Below are 15,430 nucleotides of genomic sequence, written 5' to 3'. Positions count from 1 at the left end.
TTTTTAGTTAAGGACATACTTTTATTAAGATTCAAACGTCGTCGGAAAGTAATAATAGTAGCAATAGGTTATTAAATGCACATCTAAATTCAGATAAAAATAATCATTTTATTGTTTCAAATTTTTAAAACAGTAAAAACGAAAATCGGTATTAAATCGCCAGTGTTTTTATTATATTATTTTTATTTTTTAATATTCAAATAATAAATAACAATAAACTGTTAAACTACTAGTCACATAATACCAAAAGTAACAGGAAATAGTAATATTACACAAACAATATTTTATAACAAGTAAAATCTTTGTTTGGATGAATAACGCGTATAGACATATATCGGTAAGTTGAAATGCAAACTGTTTATATCAATTTGCCGCCATATATTTTCCTTTTTCTGCCCATGCCCAGTTTAATTCATTTTTTCAAATTGTTCAATATTTCATCTTTCTTGCTGATTTTTTGATAGCTACATCGGTAGGAGACACAGTTAAAGCAGCCACTCGATTCTGATGGCACCCAACACAATTTTTTTAACTTTTAAAATCAGTATTATATATTGAATCGAATATAATATTTAATAGATGATTGACTCTATAATAAGAAATAAGAAATCTGCATGAATTTAAGCCCATTTTACGACCCGGCATAGTTATTTTTATTATAATATATTACGCTATATTTATTACCTTTTACTATATTATATTATATTATATATCATATTATATTATATTATATCATATATCATTATATTATATTAAAGATATTATATTATTATACTAATATTATATTATATTATATTAATATTATATTATATTATATTATTTTATTTTTGTGGCCCTATGAAAGGGTCATTAAGAAAGACGCGAATTTTTACAAAAAACTAAATACAAGAAATGTTATCGATATTTCCGCCGTTTCGAGTTAGGTCGCAATATTTTCTTTCACAAGAGTGTTTACCTCGTGGTTAATATAATTGTATCGAAAGTTAAAGGACCCGTGAATTTCCTTTTCCTTCTTGATCGGCGTTGTTTTGGAGCTGCTTGGGGTGCTTCGATGTCGACAGTGTCATACATTATCTCAATTACATCTTCTTCTTCATTAACTGCTTAATTGGGATCGTCCAACCGACCTTTTCTTATGTGATTAAGGTGTCTTTCATGTGTCTTTTATTATGTAACAATTGGAACAGTTCCGAAAACAAAATAGAAAAACTTGAAAAACGAAAAGATTCAGAGATTGACACTATACACAACATGTAACCGTCGAAAGCAACAGTAATATTTTTTGAAATGCTTTAGTACAGAAGTCAACTTCTAACCAGATTTCAGCGAATAATTATAACAATTACAATAATTACAACAATTACAATAATTACAACAATTACAATAATTACAATAATTACAACAATTACAACAATTACAATAATTACAACAATTACAATAATTACAACAATTACAATAATTACAGATAAACAAAACTAATTTCGTATGAAGACAACGAGAAACAGCAAAAACATTTTATGCAACCACAAAAGATGAAACTATCAAGGTAGATATTTAAACTAACTCGTAACGGCAACCTCTATAAAAAAATAGAACAAAGTGATAACAGCATCTTAGATAATTCGTGTGAAAGTTAAAGATGGAAAGGCTGGGTTGGAAAAGCACTGGATGATCAGGAAGAATACTGAAATCTTGAGAAAGCTTATTGTCCAGAAAAATGAACTTTACCAATAAGTATTCAATGGTAAATGTTGCGAGAGCGCAATGTGATTTTCAAAAATTATCGAAACAAGCGAAGACTACTGGAAGTCTGGATGGGTCCCTTGTTGCACAAATTTCAGAAATGTTTTGGTCAATAACCGATCATTTAAACATTTCTGGAGAAACTTCTAATGAGTAAATAATAATAAACCTGTTTTCTTTTATTCTATTTATTCTGACAGATGTAAACCTAGATCTTCAGCTTTATCTTGAATGGGTAAAAAATTACGAATTAAAACTTGGAACCGACTTGACTACTCAGTCATCTACCTATCAATGATAATGGCCATCAAATATCAATAAAGGTTGATTTGTGATAGATTTAAGCCAAATACGAATCCTGTTGACATGCGAAAACATGTCTGTAATCGATCCACCGTTTGTGTACAGTTTGACTCGGCGAAAGATGAGGTAGAAAGCTAGGGAGAAAAAGATGTCCGTTTTTATTTTTGTTGTTTGTTTTGCTAGTTGGGAGGGGGGGATCTTCTTACAATAACCTGCGTATTTATTTGCTTGTATTTTCCCCTGTTTTATTTTTTGCTTTTTGTTTTCCCTTTTTTTTTTGTTTTGTTTGTTTTGTTTTTTTTCACTTTGTATCGATAATAAATGGCTGATAACGTTTATATGGGCATCGTTTATTCAAACAACGATGGAACTAGGGATTTGAATCAATATTATATATTTTTCTCTCTCCTAAATCATTTAGACACTTTCTTCTTCCATTTCTTCTTCTTCCATTTCTTCTTCTTCCACTTCTTCTTCTTCCATTTCATCTTCTTCCATTTCTTCTTCTTCTTCTTCTTCTTCTTCTTCTTCTTCTTTGTTCCTTTTCTGCAATGGGAAGGATAAAGGAAATAATAAAAAATATAGTGAGGTAAAAGTTCACAAAAAACTGATGAACTGATGAATACAAAAAGGCGAGAATTTTTCTTTATCCTAGTGAAATTTACATATATACCCGTTGACATGCCAGTTCCCGCCAGATCACCAACATTCAGTAACGTTGAGTCTGACCAGTACCAGATGGGTGACCATTAGGTAAACAAATAAATAAATTAAATAAACATGAATATACATAACCGATCACATATATATGTATATATTTATATATGTATATATATGTGTGTGTGTGTGCGTGTGTGTGTGTGTGTGTGTGCATATATGTATGTACATATATATATATATAAACTAACATAAAAAACAAAAAAACAAAAACAAAAAACCCTAACCTAGATTTAAAACCGGTCAAGAAACTAGATATCCAGGCTAAATAGAGCACACACAAAAAACAGGACAACCAAAGGTCAAATAGGCTTTTGTCCGATAAGTGCATGTTCATTGGCTGATAGGAGGGGCGCGGTGGATACTAGAAAGCTGATTGGCTAACTAAAATCTCAATAGATGGTGCGTATATAAAAACGACAGACAACCACAAATTTGCGCATAAGCCTGAAGAGTCCTAGAGTGGATGAAACGCGGAATATTCAGTGTAGCTTAATCGCCATATATATTTTATAACTTACTATATATATATATATATATATATATATATATATATATATATATATATATATATATATATATATATATATATATATATCAGTTAAGTTTTGCTGCGACACTGCTGTTTCTGCATACCTGATTTCTCCGCCATTTTTAAGTATCACTTTTAATTTCTTTCGGATAAAAGAAGGATATTTCCCGAAATTAATTAAATACCTTTACAAGCTAAGGACTTTACACCACATCGGACATATCAATAATCTTGCTTATCGAGGATTGTGAAATGTTTTTAGTAAAAAAAAATACGGCTGTTTATTTTATTTTTTTTTTTTTTCACTTTGCTGGTTCTCGGCTTTTTCAATCTCTCATATATTATCACTAATATATTATCCTTACCAGCAATGCATCAAGCAAACAATCTATTCCTCTGAGATATATATATATAGAGAGAGAGAAAGAGAGAGAAATAAAAAGGAACAGACCGTATTATGTGTTCATCAACGTTTCGTCTTTATTTCGAGACTTCCTCTGAAATAAAGACGAAACGTTGATGAACACATAATACGGTTTGTTCCTTTTTATTTCTCTATTTTGTCGGAATACTATTTCCATTATTTTCATCATATATATATATATATATATATATATATATATATATATATATATATATATATACTCCTATAAATTCGTGTTTCTTTTGTGTGTATTGATATCCATATTAAAACCCTCTTTTCTATTTATTTAAAAAGAAAATACAATTTTTCTTATATATGGGTTGTGGAATTGCATTCACTCGCAAAAGATCTAATTAATTTGCATATTCTTTTAAACATTCATTTTAATTAATTCCCTATTAGTTGCTTCGGTTTTCTAATGAGATAATCATCTTTAGTTAAATATTACGTGTAATTATATTAATACAGATATTCTACATGATTTATACTTGCATAATATTTGCTTAACAGTTTATAGTAAACACAAAATTGTTTCCATATATATTTATGTATACGTATATACTTTTGTTTAAAAAAATTTGCCTAACAAACTCCTCCTACAGTTTTTGGTCTACACACATGAAACTTCATATATAAGGTATTTGAATCAATGCGAAACTTTATATTTGGGTTTTAGCCCGGAAAAATCGGAGCAAAAGTGTGAAAACTTTAAAAAATGAAATTTGCCAGGTGAAGGTCGAACGCCACCATTACAAACGCATCACGTAGTAGCTATCGGTTCATGTTTTAATTTTCAGCATTGTAGAAAATATGTCTTCGTAGCCCAGTCATTGGCAGCAGAGGCAAAAATAAGTCGTAAGCTGAACGTTTTGGTTTCGATTCTCGGTGGCGGCGAACGAATCTTTATATTTTTTTAACATTTTAATCATTACTATATATTGCGTCTAATCTATCTATCAATCTATATATCTCTTATATCTATAAAAATGAAAGTGTCTGTCTGTGTGTCTGTGTGTGTACATTTCCCTACGCAATAACTCTGTCAATTTAAAGTCTACAGAATCGAAATTTGATATACAGGGTAGTGAGATTTGGGAAAACTGATGTGATCGGTTTTCGGCCAGCAATTTTTAGATTAAGGGGTTAAAGTTCAACGATTTGACCTTTGAGAACTCTACCAAACTTATCCAACAATTTTCGGTCTAAACACTTGAAATTTTAGATATAGGTTCCGTTGACATGGATCTAACGTAATAATGTTATTTGATCCCAACACAATAAATTTTAAGGGGTCATAATAGGGGCAAAGTTTTAAAAAATCGACCACTTTTTTTTTTTTTTTTTTTTGCTCAACATACATCTCCAAATACCCGAGCAATGCCGGGCACACATGCTAGTATATCTATAAAAGTGAACTGTGTGTGTGTGTGTGTGTGTGTGTGTGTGTGTGTGTGTGTGTGTGTGTGTGTGTGTGTACATTTCCTTACGCAATAACTTTGTCAATTTTTAGTCTACAGACTCAAAATTTGATATACAGGGTACGGAGATTTGGGAAAATCTATATGATTGGTTTTCGGCCAGAAATTTCGCTGTTAAGGGGTCAAAGTTCAACGATTTGACCTTTGAGAACTCTACTATAGTCCTCCGACAATTTTTGGTCTAAACACTTGAAAATTTAGATATAAGTTCCTTGGGCATAGATCTAACTTAATGACTCGACTTGAACCCAAAACAATACATTTTAAGTCAAATTAAAAAAATTGACCGTTTTTTTTGTTGTTTTTTTTTTGTTTTTTTTTTTGCTCAGCATACACTTCCAAACACCCGGGCGACGCCGGGCACCCATGCTAGCTTATATATCTATAAAAGTGAACGTGTCTGTGTGCCTGTCTGTCTGTCTGTCTGTGTACATTTCCCTACGCAATAACTCTGTCAATTTTTAGTCTCTAGATTCGAAATTTCATATACAGGGTACTGAGTTTCGGGAAAATCGAGGTGATCGGTTTTCGGCCAGAAATTTGTCGATTAAGGGATCAAAGTTCAACGATTTGACCTTTGTACAACTTTACCAAACTCCTCCGACAATTTTAGGTCTAAACAGTTGGAATTTTAGATATAGGTTCCTTGGACATGCATATAGGCGTGTAACTGGAATGAAATGAGTGTATTTTTGTTATGTAATTTATTAACTGATTATATGTATTAATTATTATACGTGTCTAAAATTAAATTATGTACTTTTAATACATGTTTACTTATTAATGGCGATATATATATATATATATATATATATATATATATATATATATATACATACTAGCAAAGTACCGCTCGTTGACTGGGTTCAAAAACAGCCTGCAGAAAATGGACTCTGAGTTATGAAAGTATGATAGGTTATTAAAAGGAAATGTTATAAAGAGATAGCTTCGAATTTGGGGCTATCAAACCAAAATATGATGAAAGTAAAAATAAAATAGATTGACCGCATAATTTATTAGACCATACCTGTTTACACTGTAACACTTATCACAATATTCTGTGAATCTATATTAAAAAACCTTGTTAAACTTTGTGACATATTTCCATTCTTTGGAGGTCAGGCGCGAACGAACACCCCATAATTTTATTATACCATATTTCTTCAAACTGAAACATAATTATCAAAGTATACTTACGCAGATAGATATGAAAAGTCTTTATTAAAGTTTGTGCCTGTTTCCATTCTATGGAGGCCAGGCGCGTACGCAGACCCCACAATTTTATTATACCATCCCTATTTAAGTTAAAACATACTTATCAAAGTATTATTATGTACATCTATATCAAAAACACTATTCTAAATTATTAAATTTTTTATTTCCATACTTTGTGGACCAGGCACAAACGCAGACCCCACAATTTTAATGAACCACCGTTCTGCCAGATCAAACATACCCATTCCTATGTCTCGATACATCTTCTATCATTATATGTAATCAGTTTTTTAAAATAGTCAACAGTATAGAAGCCTATTCGTGACCAGACACACACACACACACACACACACACATTCAGCTTTATATTATAGATATATTTTTTAAATATCCACTGACACGTGTTTCGTCGTCCACGACTCATCAGAGTAGTTGAATAAAACAAACAAATGAACATCTATCTATGTCTCTCTCTCTCTCTCTCTCTCTCTCTCTATATATATATATATATATATATATATATATATGTATATATATATATATACATATATATATATGTATATATATACATATATATATATATATATATACATAAGTGAACGTGCCTGTGTGTGTATATGTGTTTATGTCTGTGTGTGTGTCTGTGTACATTTCCCTACGCAATAACTCTGTCAATTTAAAGTCTATAGACTCGAAATTTCATATACAGGGTACTGAGATTTGGGAAAATCGATGTGATTGGTTTTTGGGCAGGAATTCTTCGATTAAGGGGTAAAAGTTCAACGATTAAACCTTTGAGAACTCTACCAAACTCCTCCGACAATTTTCGGTCTACGCCCTTGAAATTTTAGATATAGGTTCCTTGGACATGGGTCTAATTTAATAACTTAATTTGAACTCAAAACAATAAATTTTAAGGGGTCATAATAGGGTCAAAGTTTAAAAAATTGACCTCTGCGGTCACTTCCAAATTACTCAGACAATTTCTGGTCTAATTATTGGAAATTTTACATAAAGGGTATTGAGAGATAGGGCAAGCTTTTTCATCAGTTTGGGTCGAAAATTTTTAGTTACCAATATATAAATGTATGTATGTATGTCTGTTTGCATGTCTGCCTTAAACTTTTAATAGAGGCGACGGATTTTACCAAGATTAGTATCGTTTTAAAGTTCGACCTTTCATACGACAAATATCGAAAAATTGGCTAAAAACATTAATAGCTTCCCCTTTAACTAGGCACTTTTCTACAGGGATGTCACTTTTTTCGCAGATATGTTTTAAAGCTATCCTCTCCTTTAGAGTGTCTAGCCTTAATTTTAAAAAATGTCGCTTCCGTTTTGGTGGTGGTGGTAACAGCATAAACGTTAGGTTTTACCCCGTTCTTTTCCTCCTTTGCGTTCGAGCCTGCCTTCCTACTACCACTCTTTTTTTTTTTTTTTTTGCTCAACATACACATCCAAACACCCGGGCAACATACACATCCAAACACCGGGCTATATAGGAAAGTGAACGTGTCTGTCTGTCTGTCTGTCTGTCTGTCTGTCTGTGTGTACATTTTCCTACGCAATAACTTTGTCAATTTTTAGTCTACAGACTCAACATTTGATATACAGGGTATTGAGATTTGGGAAAATCTGTGATCGGTTTTCGGCCAGAAATTTGACTGTTAAGGCGTCAATGTTCAACGATTTGACCTTTGAGATCTCTACCAAACTCCTCCGACAATTTTCAGTTTACGCACTTGAAATTTTAGATATAGGTTCTTTGGACATGGATCTAACTTAATAACTTGATTTGAGCCCAAAACAATAAATGTTACGGGGTCATAATAGGGGTCAAAATTTTAAAAAATTGACCACTTTTTAATTTTTTTTTTTTTTTTGCTCAACATACACCTACAAACACCCGGACAACGCCGGGCTGAAATGCTAATATATATATTCCAAAGATCTCTGGCCTTGACACACTGTCAAATTTACTCATGTATAAAAATCAAAGCCAGGAGATATAAAATATGAGAAATATTTAGAATAAAGTCTCCCCTTGCTGTTGTTTCAGATCATTTGAAACGATAGCAGCAAGTTTTAGTCTCTCCTCCGTCAAGACTAGATATTTGGGGGAAATATCAGATATTTTGTAATCTGTATGCAAAACTTTGAAAACAAATGTCTATAATTTATTGATAGACGTGCTTTCCACCCTCAAAAAGTCCTTCTAAATTACCACTCTCATAGGTTTTCGAAGATGCTGAAAACGAAAATAACGTTTAAAATTCCAGGAAACGAGTAGTTTTCAAGAAATATAGAAAGTACAGTTTTAAAAAGTGGGGATCACTTTTTTATATTAATTCAACATAAAATGAACGCATATTTTATAGCTACCTTTGGGGGGGGCTGTGTCTGTACTTTTTAAGAGGCGGTGCTTTTTTTTTGGTAATTGTGGCCGGTTTTTCATAGGTTTCCGTGTGTGCTGAAAACGAATATTGCATTCAAATTTTCCACAAATAAGTATTTTCTGGGTATTAAGCAATGACATTCTTTATGTTATAAGTGGTGGCCATTATTGTACACGCAAGCGCGCGCATATTTCACTTAATTCTCGGGAAATACATATTCGACATTCGTTTTCAGAACACCTGAAAACCTATAAAAAAAACAAGTTTTTTTAATGTAGGTTTTGGGTTGGTTTACCAAGCCGCAATAAAAACCACCTTTCCAAAAATTACAGAACCTTTAAAAATGTAGCTATAAAGTGCATGCTTATTTTACGTTTAATTGATATAGAAAAGTGATCCCTCACTTTTTGAAAGTATAATTTATTCATATCTTCGAAACTAATTGTTTCCTAGAATTTTAAACGTTATTTTCGTTTTCAGCACTCCCGAAAACTTGTAATAGTGGTAATTTCTAAGGATTTTTAGGGTGGAAAGATACTGCATCTTTACCCAAACATTTTATGACTGTAAAAAAGTGCCAACAAAAAGCCCTGGATGATGGATGATCCCCTTAATGTGAGACCTTAGGGGAAAATGTCTCATAGCCCACTACACAATTCAGGTCATCATGTTTCCAACGCCATTTGTTAAAATGCTGATAAATAGTTGCTGAGATTTAGAACTTATAAAATTGCCAAAACATGTGGTATATACTTTTATGAATTTGTGTGTGTGTGTGTGTGTGTGTTGCTATTCATATTAAAAACTTGTTTTCTCTTTATTTAAAAGAAAATACTACTTTCTTATATATGGATCGTGGAATTGCATTCATCTGCAAAAGATCTAGCTAATTTGCATATTCTTTTAAACATTCATTTTAATTAATTCCCTATTAGTTTTTTTGTGGGGGGTCTTATGATCATCTTAACTAATACTATTAATAATTATGACGTGAAAATGTATTCATGCAGATATTCTACATGATTTATACTTTATGCGATATCTTTGATAGTAAATTATATGGGAAAAGGTTCATTTTACTGATGAATCTAAATTTAATCTTTTCGGATCAGACAAAAGACCACATGTAAGAAGAAAAAATGGAGAAAGACTGTCCCCTAAGTGCGTTAAAAATACAGTAAAATTTGGAGGCCGCAGTATAATGGTATGGGGCATGAGATCTTCAAAAGGAACTGGGCCCCTTGTGAGAATTCATGGAAAAGTTAATGCCCGAATGTACAGAGAATTGATTAGAGAACATGTGGTACCTAATCTTTCTAATTCTGATATCTTTATGCAAGACAACGCACTGTGCCATAAAGCAAAAATAGTTTTAGAAGAGCTAAATAGATCCAATATTTGCGTTATGGATTGGCCAGCTCAGAGCCCAGACCTGAATCCAATTGAAAATGTTTGGAAAATTATTGGTGATAAGATCACAGAAAAAAACCAAAAAATCTTGATGATTTATGGGAATATATAAAAACATCCTGGAATAATATTTTACCTATAACATGTGAACGATTAGTTCTGTCTTGCAGCAAAAGTTGCCATAGTGTGATTGAAAACAAGGGGCTTTTCACTAAATACTGAAAGGATTCTTTATTTTTTCATAATGAATTTTCCTCGTTCCTTAACTTTTGGACGCCTGTAATTTAATTAAATTTATTTATATGTAAAAAAAAAATAATACGTATTAAAATCAAAAATTAAAAAGATTTTTTTCTTTAACTACCATTATTAAACATTGGAAAATTCACCAAAAAAATTTTTTTTTTCTTTTTCATAGATAAAGTTAGAAGCCATTAAAAAAAATGATCGATCGTTCCTTAACTTTTGGATGCTACTGTGTGTGTGTGTGTGTGTGTGTGTGTGTGTGTGTGTGTGTGTGTGTGTGTGTGTGTATATATATATATATATATATATATATATATATATATATATATATTATAAAGGTTATAGTAAGCCCAAACCTCTTTCTATATATATATATATATATATATATATATATATATATATATATATATATATATATATATATATATGTAGAAAGAGGTTTGGGCTTACTATAACCTTTTTACGCCAATATTACGCAAGTATAAATCATATAGAATATCTGCATGAATATGATTACACGTAATATTTAACTAAAGATGATCATCTCATAAGCAAACCGAAAAAACTAATAGGGGATTAATTAAAATGAATTTTTAAAAGAATATGCAAATTAGCTAGATCTTTTGCAGATAAATGCTATTCAATGTACCTATATATAACAAAGTTGTATTTTCTTTTAAAATAAACAGAAAACGGGGTTTTAATATGAATATCAATACACAAAAAACTTATAGGTATAAATTGCTAAGTAGACAAAGAGAAGCAATTCAGAATCGATGATAGAGAGTAATCAGCTTTCCCTTAAATATACTTTAATATAATTACTTTAATATACTTATGCAACTTTTTTCTGGTGTCCTGCTACGTTTTGCTATTCATTTAGCAAATGTATTTATTTCAAAATAAGTGCAACAGACAAATTAACATATGATTATTTGTGTTAGAAACTGTTTTTTGCCGCTTTATTTTCTTTCAATTTTCATGTTAAAGATCTTAATATATTATCAACGTTTCTTTTAAACCAATTGTCGCAGTTTTCTTTAATAAAATCTTTCCCATCCTGTTCAACTATCTTTGCATTTTCAGCGTTTGAATAGAAAGCACAGTTCCTCATGTTGCGTTGGTTTTATTGTTCTTCGAAAAAAGTAAAATGATGAATCCCTTAACGAGAATTATTTCTCTTGTATAAATGCCTTTCTCTACAAGAGAGCCCATAACCTCTTATAGAAAATCCAGTGCTTGTTGAGAATTCTCCCTGTATTAAATGGCAAAAGTATAGGGAATCAGTGTGATGTACGTACTTGTGACAAAAGAAAATATCACATTTCAAAAGTCACGTAGATTTAAAGACATAGATTGATTTTCATCTCTATTTTTGGAGAAAATTATTAAGGCGGATTACATTACTGGTGGATTTTATTGTTTACATTATTTTAATATTAAATATCAAGTTATGCTTGTCTAATTTTTCTTGTATTTCTAACATTTTGCCATAGTATTTTACAAAAATATAAGAATATAAGTACTTGTGCAATTTAAGGAGCGCACGGAAATAAGGTTATCATTTAGAAAGGCATTCTTAACACAGGGAAGAAATTTAGAAATTTAATAAACAAAGGATACCGTAAAAATTGAATTTAACGCGAGAATTTTCTCTTAAAATTAGCACGGTTGATAAACTGCAGAAGCGCCATATTTTTTTACAATACACTCACCACTTATCAAGGCCCGAAAACCGCTCGAGGATAAGAGTTAATGAGTCTACAGTGGTCATAGAAACAACAGTGTAGTGGCCGTTAGTGATGGAGATTTGGGTAGAATTTGGTTGCAGCTTATCTAGTATTTGTTTATATTGTACTTGAAGACGACCAGGTTGTAGTCTGTTGGAAATCCGGCCAGCGGAACAGACTTCTACAGGCAAGCAATTCTAGGAAATAAACCTTTTTTGTGGAATTTGCGTTTAGATTTAGGCACATGTAATGTGTGAGGGAAATTGTTGATAGGGGTTGCAGTTAAACGAGTGCTTTTTGTGAAATTTTAACAGGGGTAGAGATCAAAGCTTGGTTGGGAACTTACTATGAAAATAACAACAGAGCAGAGATAGGCTCGAAATGTCTCTTCTGTGTGAAAAGGGTTACAGAGAGAGGAAATGGGTGTCGCCTACAGGGTTTTGAACTTAGTCAAGGCAGGATAAAATGCTCCGAGCAGTTCCTCGCCTAATGATGTATTTTATGACGTATTTGATTATTGTAGGTAGGGGATTGCGTTGGGAGTAAGATGCCGTTTGGAGTGGTAGAATGACGCAACCATTTTTCCATCGATTTTGTCGACAGATTTGATGTCTTTCATTTCAAGTCAGGAGTAAAACTTGCAGACCTAAGGTACTTTTTAGAGACTAGAGCTATTCATATCAATTTGAGGCAAGTAGGAATCAAATTGTTATTAATGGGAAGAGCTTGATTTTTGGACAGGTTAAAGTTAACCAGCCATCATTTGCCCTATTTCACCACGTGCTCAAGTTGGGAGAAGAGAGATTCTGGGAGATTTATGTCGTTATTTGTGTCGTCTGCGGATATGTCCACGAATGAACTTAAATATGGCTTGGAAGATCATTGATGAAGATAACGAAAAGAATTGGGCACAGAATAGATATTCGAGGCGTTGATACGTTGAGCTTCGGACTTCTGCTCATTGACGGCAACTTGATTAAACCTATCGGAGAGAAAGGAGCTATTTTCAGATATTTCATGGCTGGAATCTTGTGAAGTATACATTCATGACAAATCCTTACAAATCACTTTGATGTCAAGAGCTATTGCTCTAGAGAGGAAACCTACATCGAAAGATTCTGTGATGTTATGTGAAATTACAGTCAGTACAGCAGCTGTTGATCTCCTAGGATGGAAACCATATTGATTGTCACTGAGTAGGTTGATTTTGCTTAGGTTGTTGACAAGTTATCTATTTCACACGAATTCAAGCAATTTACTCATGACACACGGAAAACTAATTGCTCTGTATTGAAATGCAGAAAACCTATTTCCAGTATTTATACATACTGAGTAAACTAATAAGGTTTTCCAAAGTGTTTGGAAGCATTTCTCATTTAGGCATCGATTAAACAGCGTAAAAATGGGTACTTGTTCGGGTTGCAGCTTTTTTAGTATGACTGAAATATTATCAGAATTATTTTTATTGTTATTTTACACTCCATAAAACCTTGCTGGGATCGAGGTTCTTAATGTCAAAAATAAGGACAATTATGATGATCCGTTTCTTAATGACTAGGAGATTAAATCTAATCCATCTGAAGTAAGGAGTGGGGAGAAGTAGAAGGCAGAAGAGACCCATGCAGATATTAACATCTAAGAGCACGAGGATACAAGTGAAGGACTATGTGGAATTTTAGATCTGTTTACATAAAACAAAAAAGAAATTCTGTTCAACAAAGTCAGTGTGGTCGCTGAAAAATGTGTGTGGTGACCCAGAAGATCGGATGAAAGAGATCTGTGCTTGGAAGCGAGACAGAACTTTGTTTCAAATAAAATCGACTGGTTTGTGAAGCTGTACGATGAAAAATAGACAATGATAATAAATTCAGATGTGAAAAAAGAGGAACTCCTAACCATATTCTGACTAACTGTGAATTGGCAATGAATCAATATACATGGGGGCTTAACCAACTTTTGAAAGTCATAAAAAACGCTACTACATAATAATAATAATAATAATAATAATAATAATAAGAAGAAGAAGAAGAAGAAGAAGAAGAAGAAGAAGAAGAAGAAGAAGAAGAAGAAGAAGAAAAAGAAGAAAGACGATCAAAAATAAACTTTCAATGACGTGGAAGAGCATGATAAAATATCACTACAGGAAACAGTTAACCAATAAAAGATGGCAAAGAACTTAGCGAGAAACCTCCAGAATACATTGGTATTCCCATTGGTCCTTAAACAGCAAAGACAAGATCTGATCGTAGTGAGTGAAAAAAGAAGGTTGGAATTATGTTAGGGTTGACTGTACCACGGGGGGATAATTTTGCAACTTCAGAAGACAGAAAATACGAGCGATATAGTGATCTACTGATTGAGTGACAGGAAAAATGATAAAATATGGAATAAACTCAGTTGGATATGTTGAGGATATGTTGAGCAAAAGCTAGTCAACATTGTTTTTGTTGGACAAACAGATAAGTAAAAAGAAAACTTTGCGACAGATGTGCAGGAAGCAACGGTTAATGCATCCTACTAAATCTGGTATTAAAACGGCGAGATTTTGAGAGAAAAGTAGCTTATACCAGTCACAATATGATGCCCGTTTGGGCGGGAGTTACTTCAGAGATGCGTACGGCTGAAACTACGAAATGGTTCCTCATGATAATCACGGTACTGGATCTGATTGCGGAGCTGATAGTTGCTGAGCACTGTAAACAGTGCGTATAAATTAACATTCTTGTTTTTTACGAAAATGTTCCTTTAACATTTTTATATTTTAATAAAATATTCTGTTTTATATATTTATGCGTATGATACTGATTTTTGACACCAATAACAAAAACATACAGGTAACAACTAGTAAGATAAATATAATTCATTGCAATTTTTACTCTATATCGAAGAAGAAGGATCAGAGTTTAAATAGCATATAAGCATCACTTATTTTACACTCCATAAAACCAGCAACCCTTGATTTTAACATCGCAAAATAACAAAACATTAAAAAATGACAAAATATAGCAATGGTGGCAAAGTTTTCGAAAAAAAACATTCAAATTAAACATTAAAAATATAGACAAAAAAGTCAGCACAAATATACATTATATTTATCAGTCGTGAAATATAACAGTAAAAGTCTTGAAATATTATGAAAAAGACATGTATATATATGTTTGTGTGTTTATTAAAAAGAACGTATCGCATTTAGCAAATAACACATAAAAATTAATATCCGGTATCTATGGATTAAG

The 15,430-nt window shown here is 32.0% G+C and overlaps 1 protein-coding gene across 1 annotated transcript in view; it reads right to left on the bottom strand.

The window, feature by feature from the left end:
- Positions 1–971: 971 nt before the first annotated feature.
- LOC145266664 (uncharacterized) overlaps positions 972–15,430 on the bottom strand; it is a 20,681-nt gene continuing 6,222 nt past the window's right edge. The window contains exon 3 of the mRNA XM_080122590.1: positions 972–2,592. Coding sequence (XP_079978716.1) covers positions 2,460–2,592 — 133 coding nt within the window. The 3' untranslated portion in view covers positions 972–2,459. The remainder of the gene's footprint in view (positions 2,593–15,430) is intronic.

The sequence above is a fragment of the Euprymna scolopes genome, chromosome 41, assembly GCF_053919585.1.
Source record: "Euprymna scolopes isolate OS-2025 chromosome 41, ASM5391958v1, whole genome shotgun sequence".
In the NCBI taxonomy this organism is placed as follows: domain Eukaryota; kingdom Metazoa; phylum Mollusca; class Cephalopoda; order Sepiida; family Sepiolidae; genus Euprymna; species Euprymna scolopes.
The sequence above is the reverse complement of the archived record's forward strand: the minus strand, read 5'-3'. Positions and strand labels throughout refer to the sequence as shown.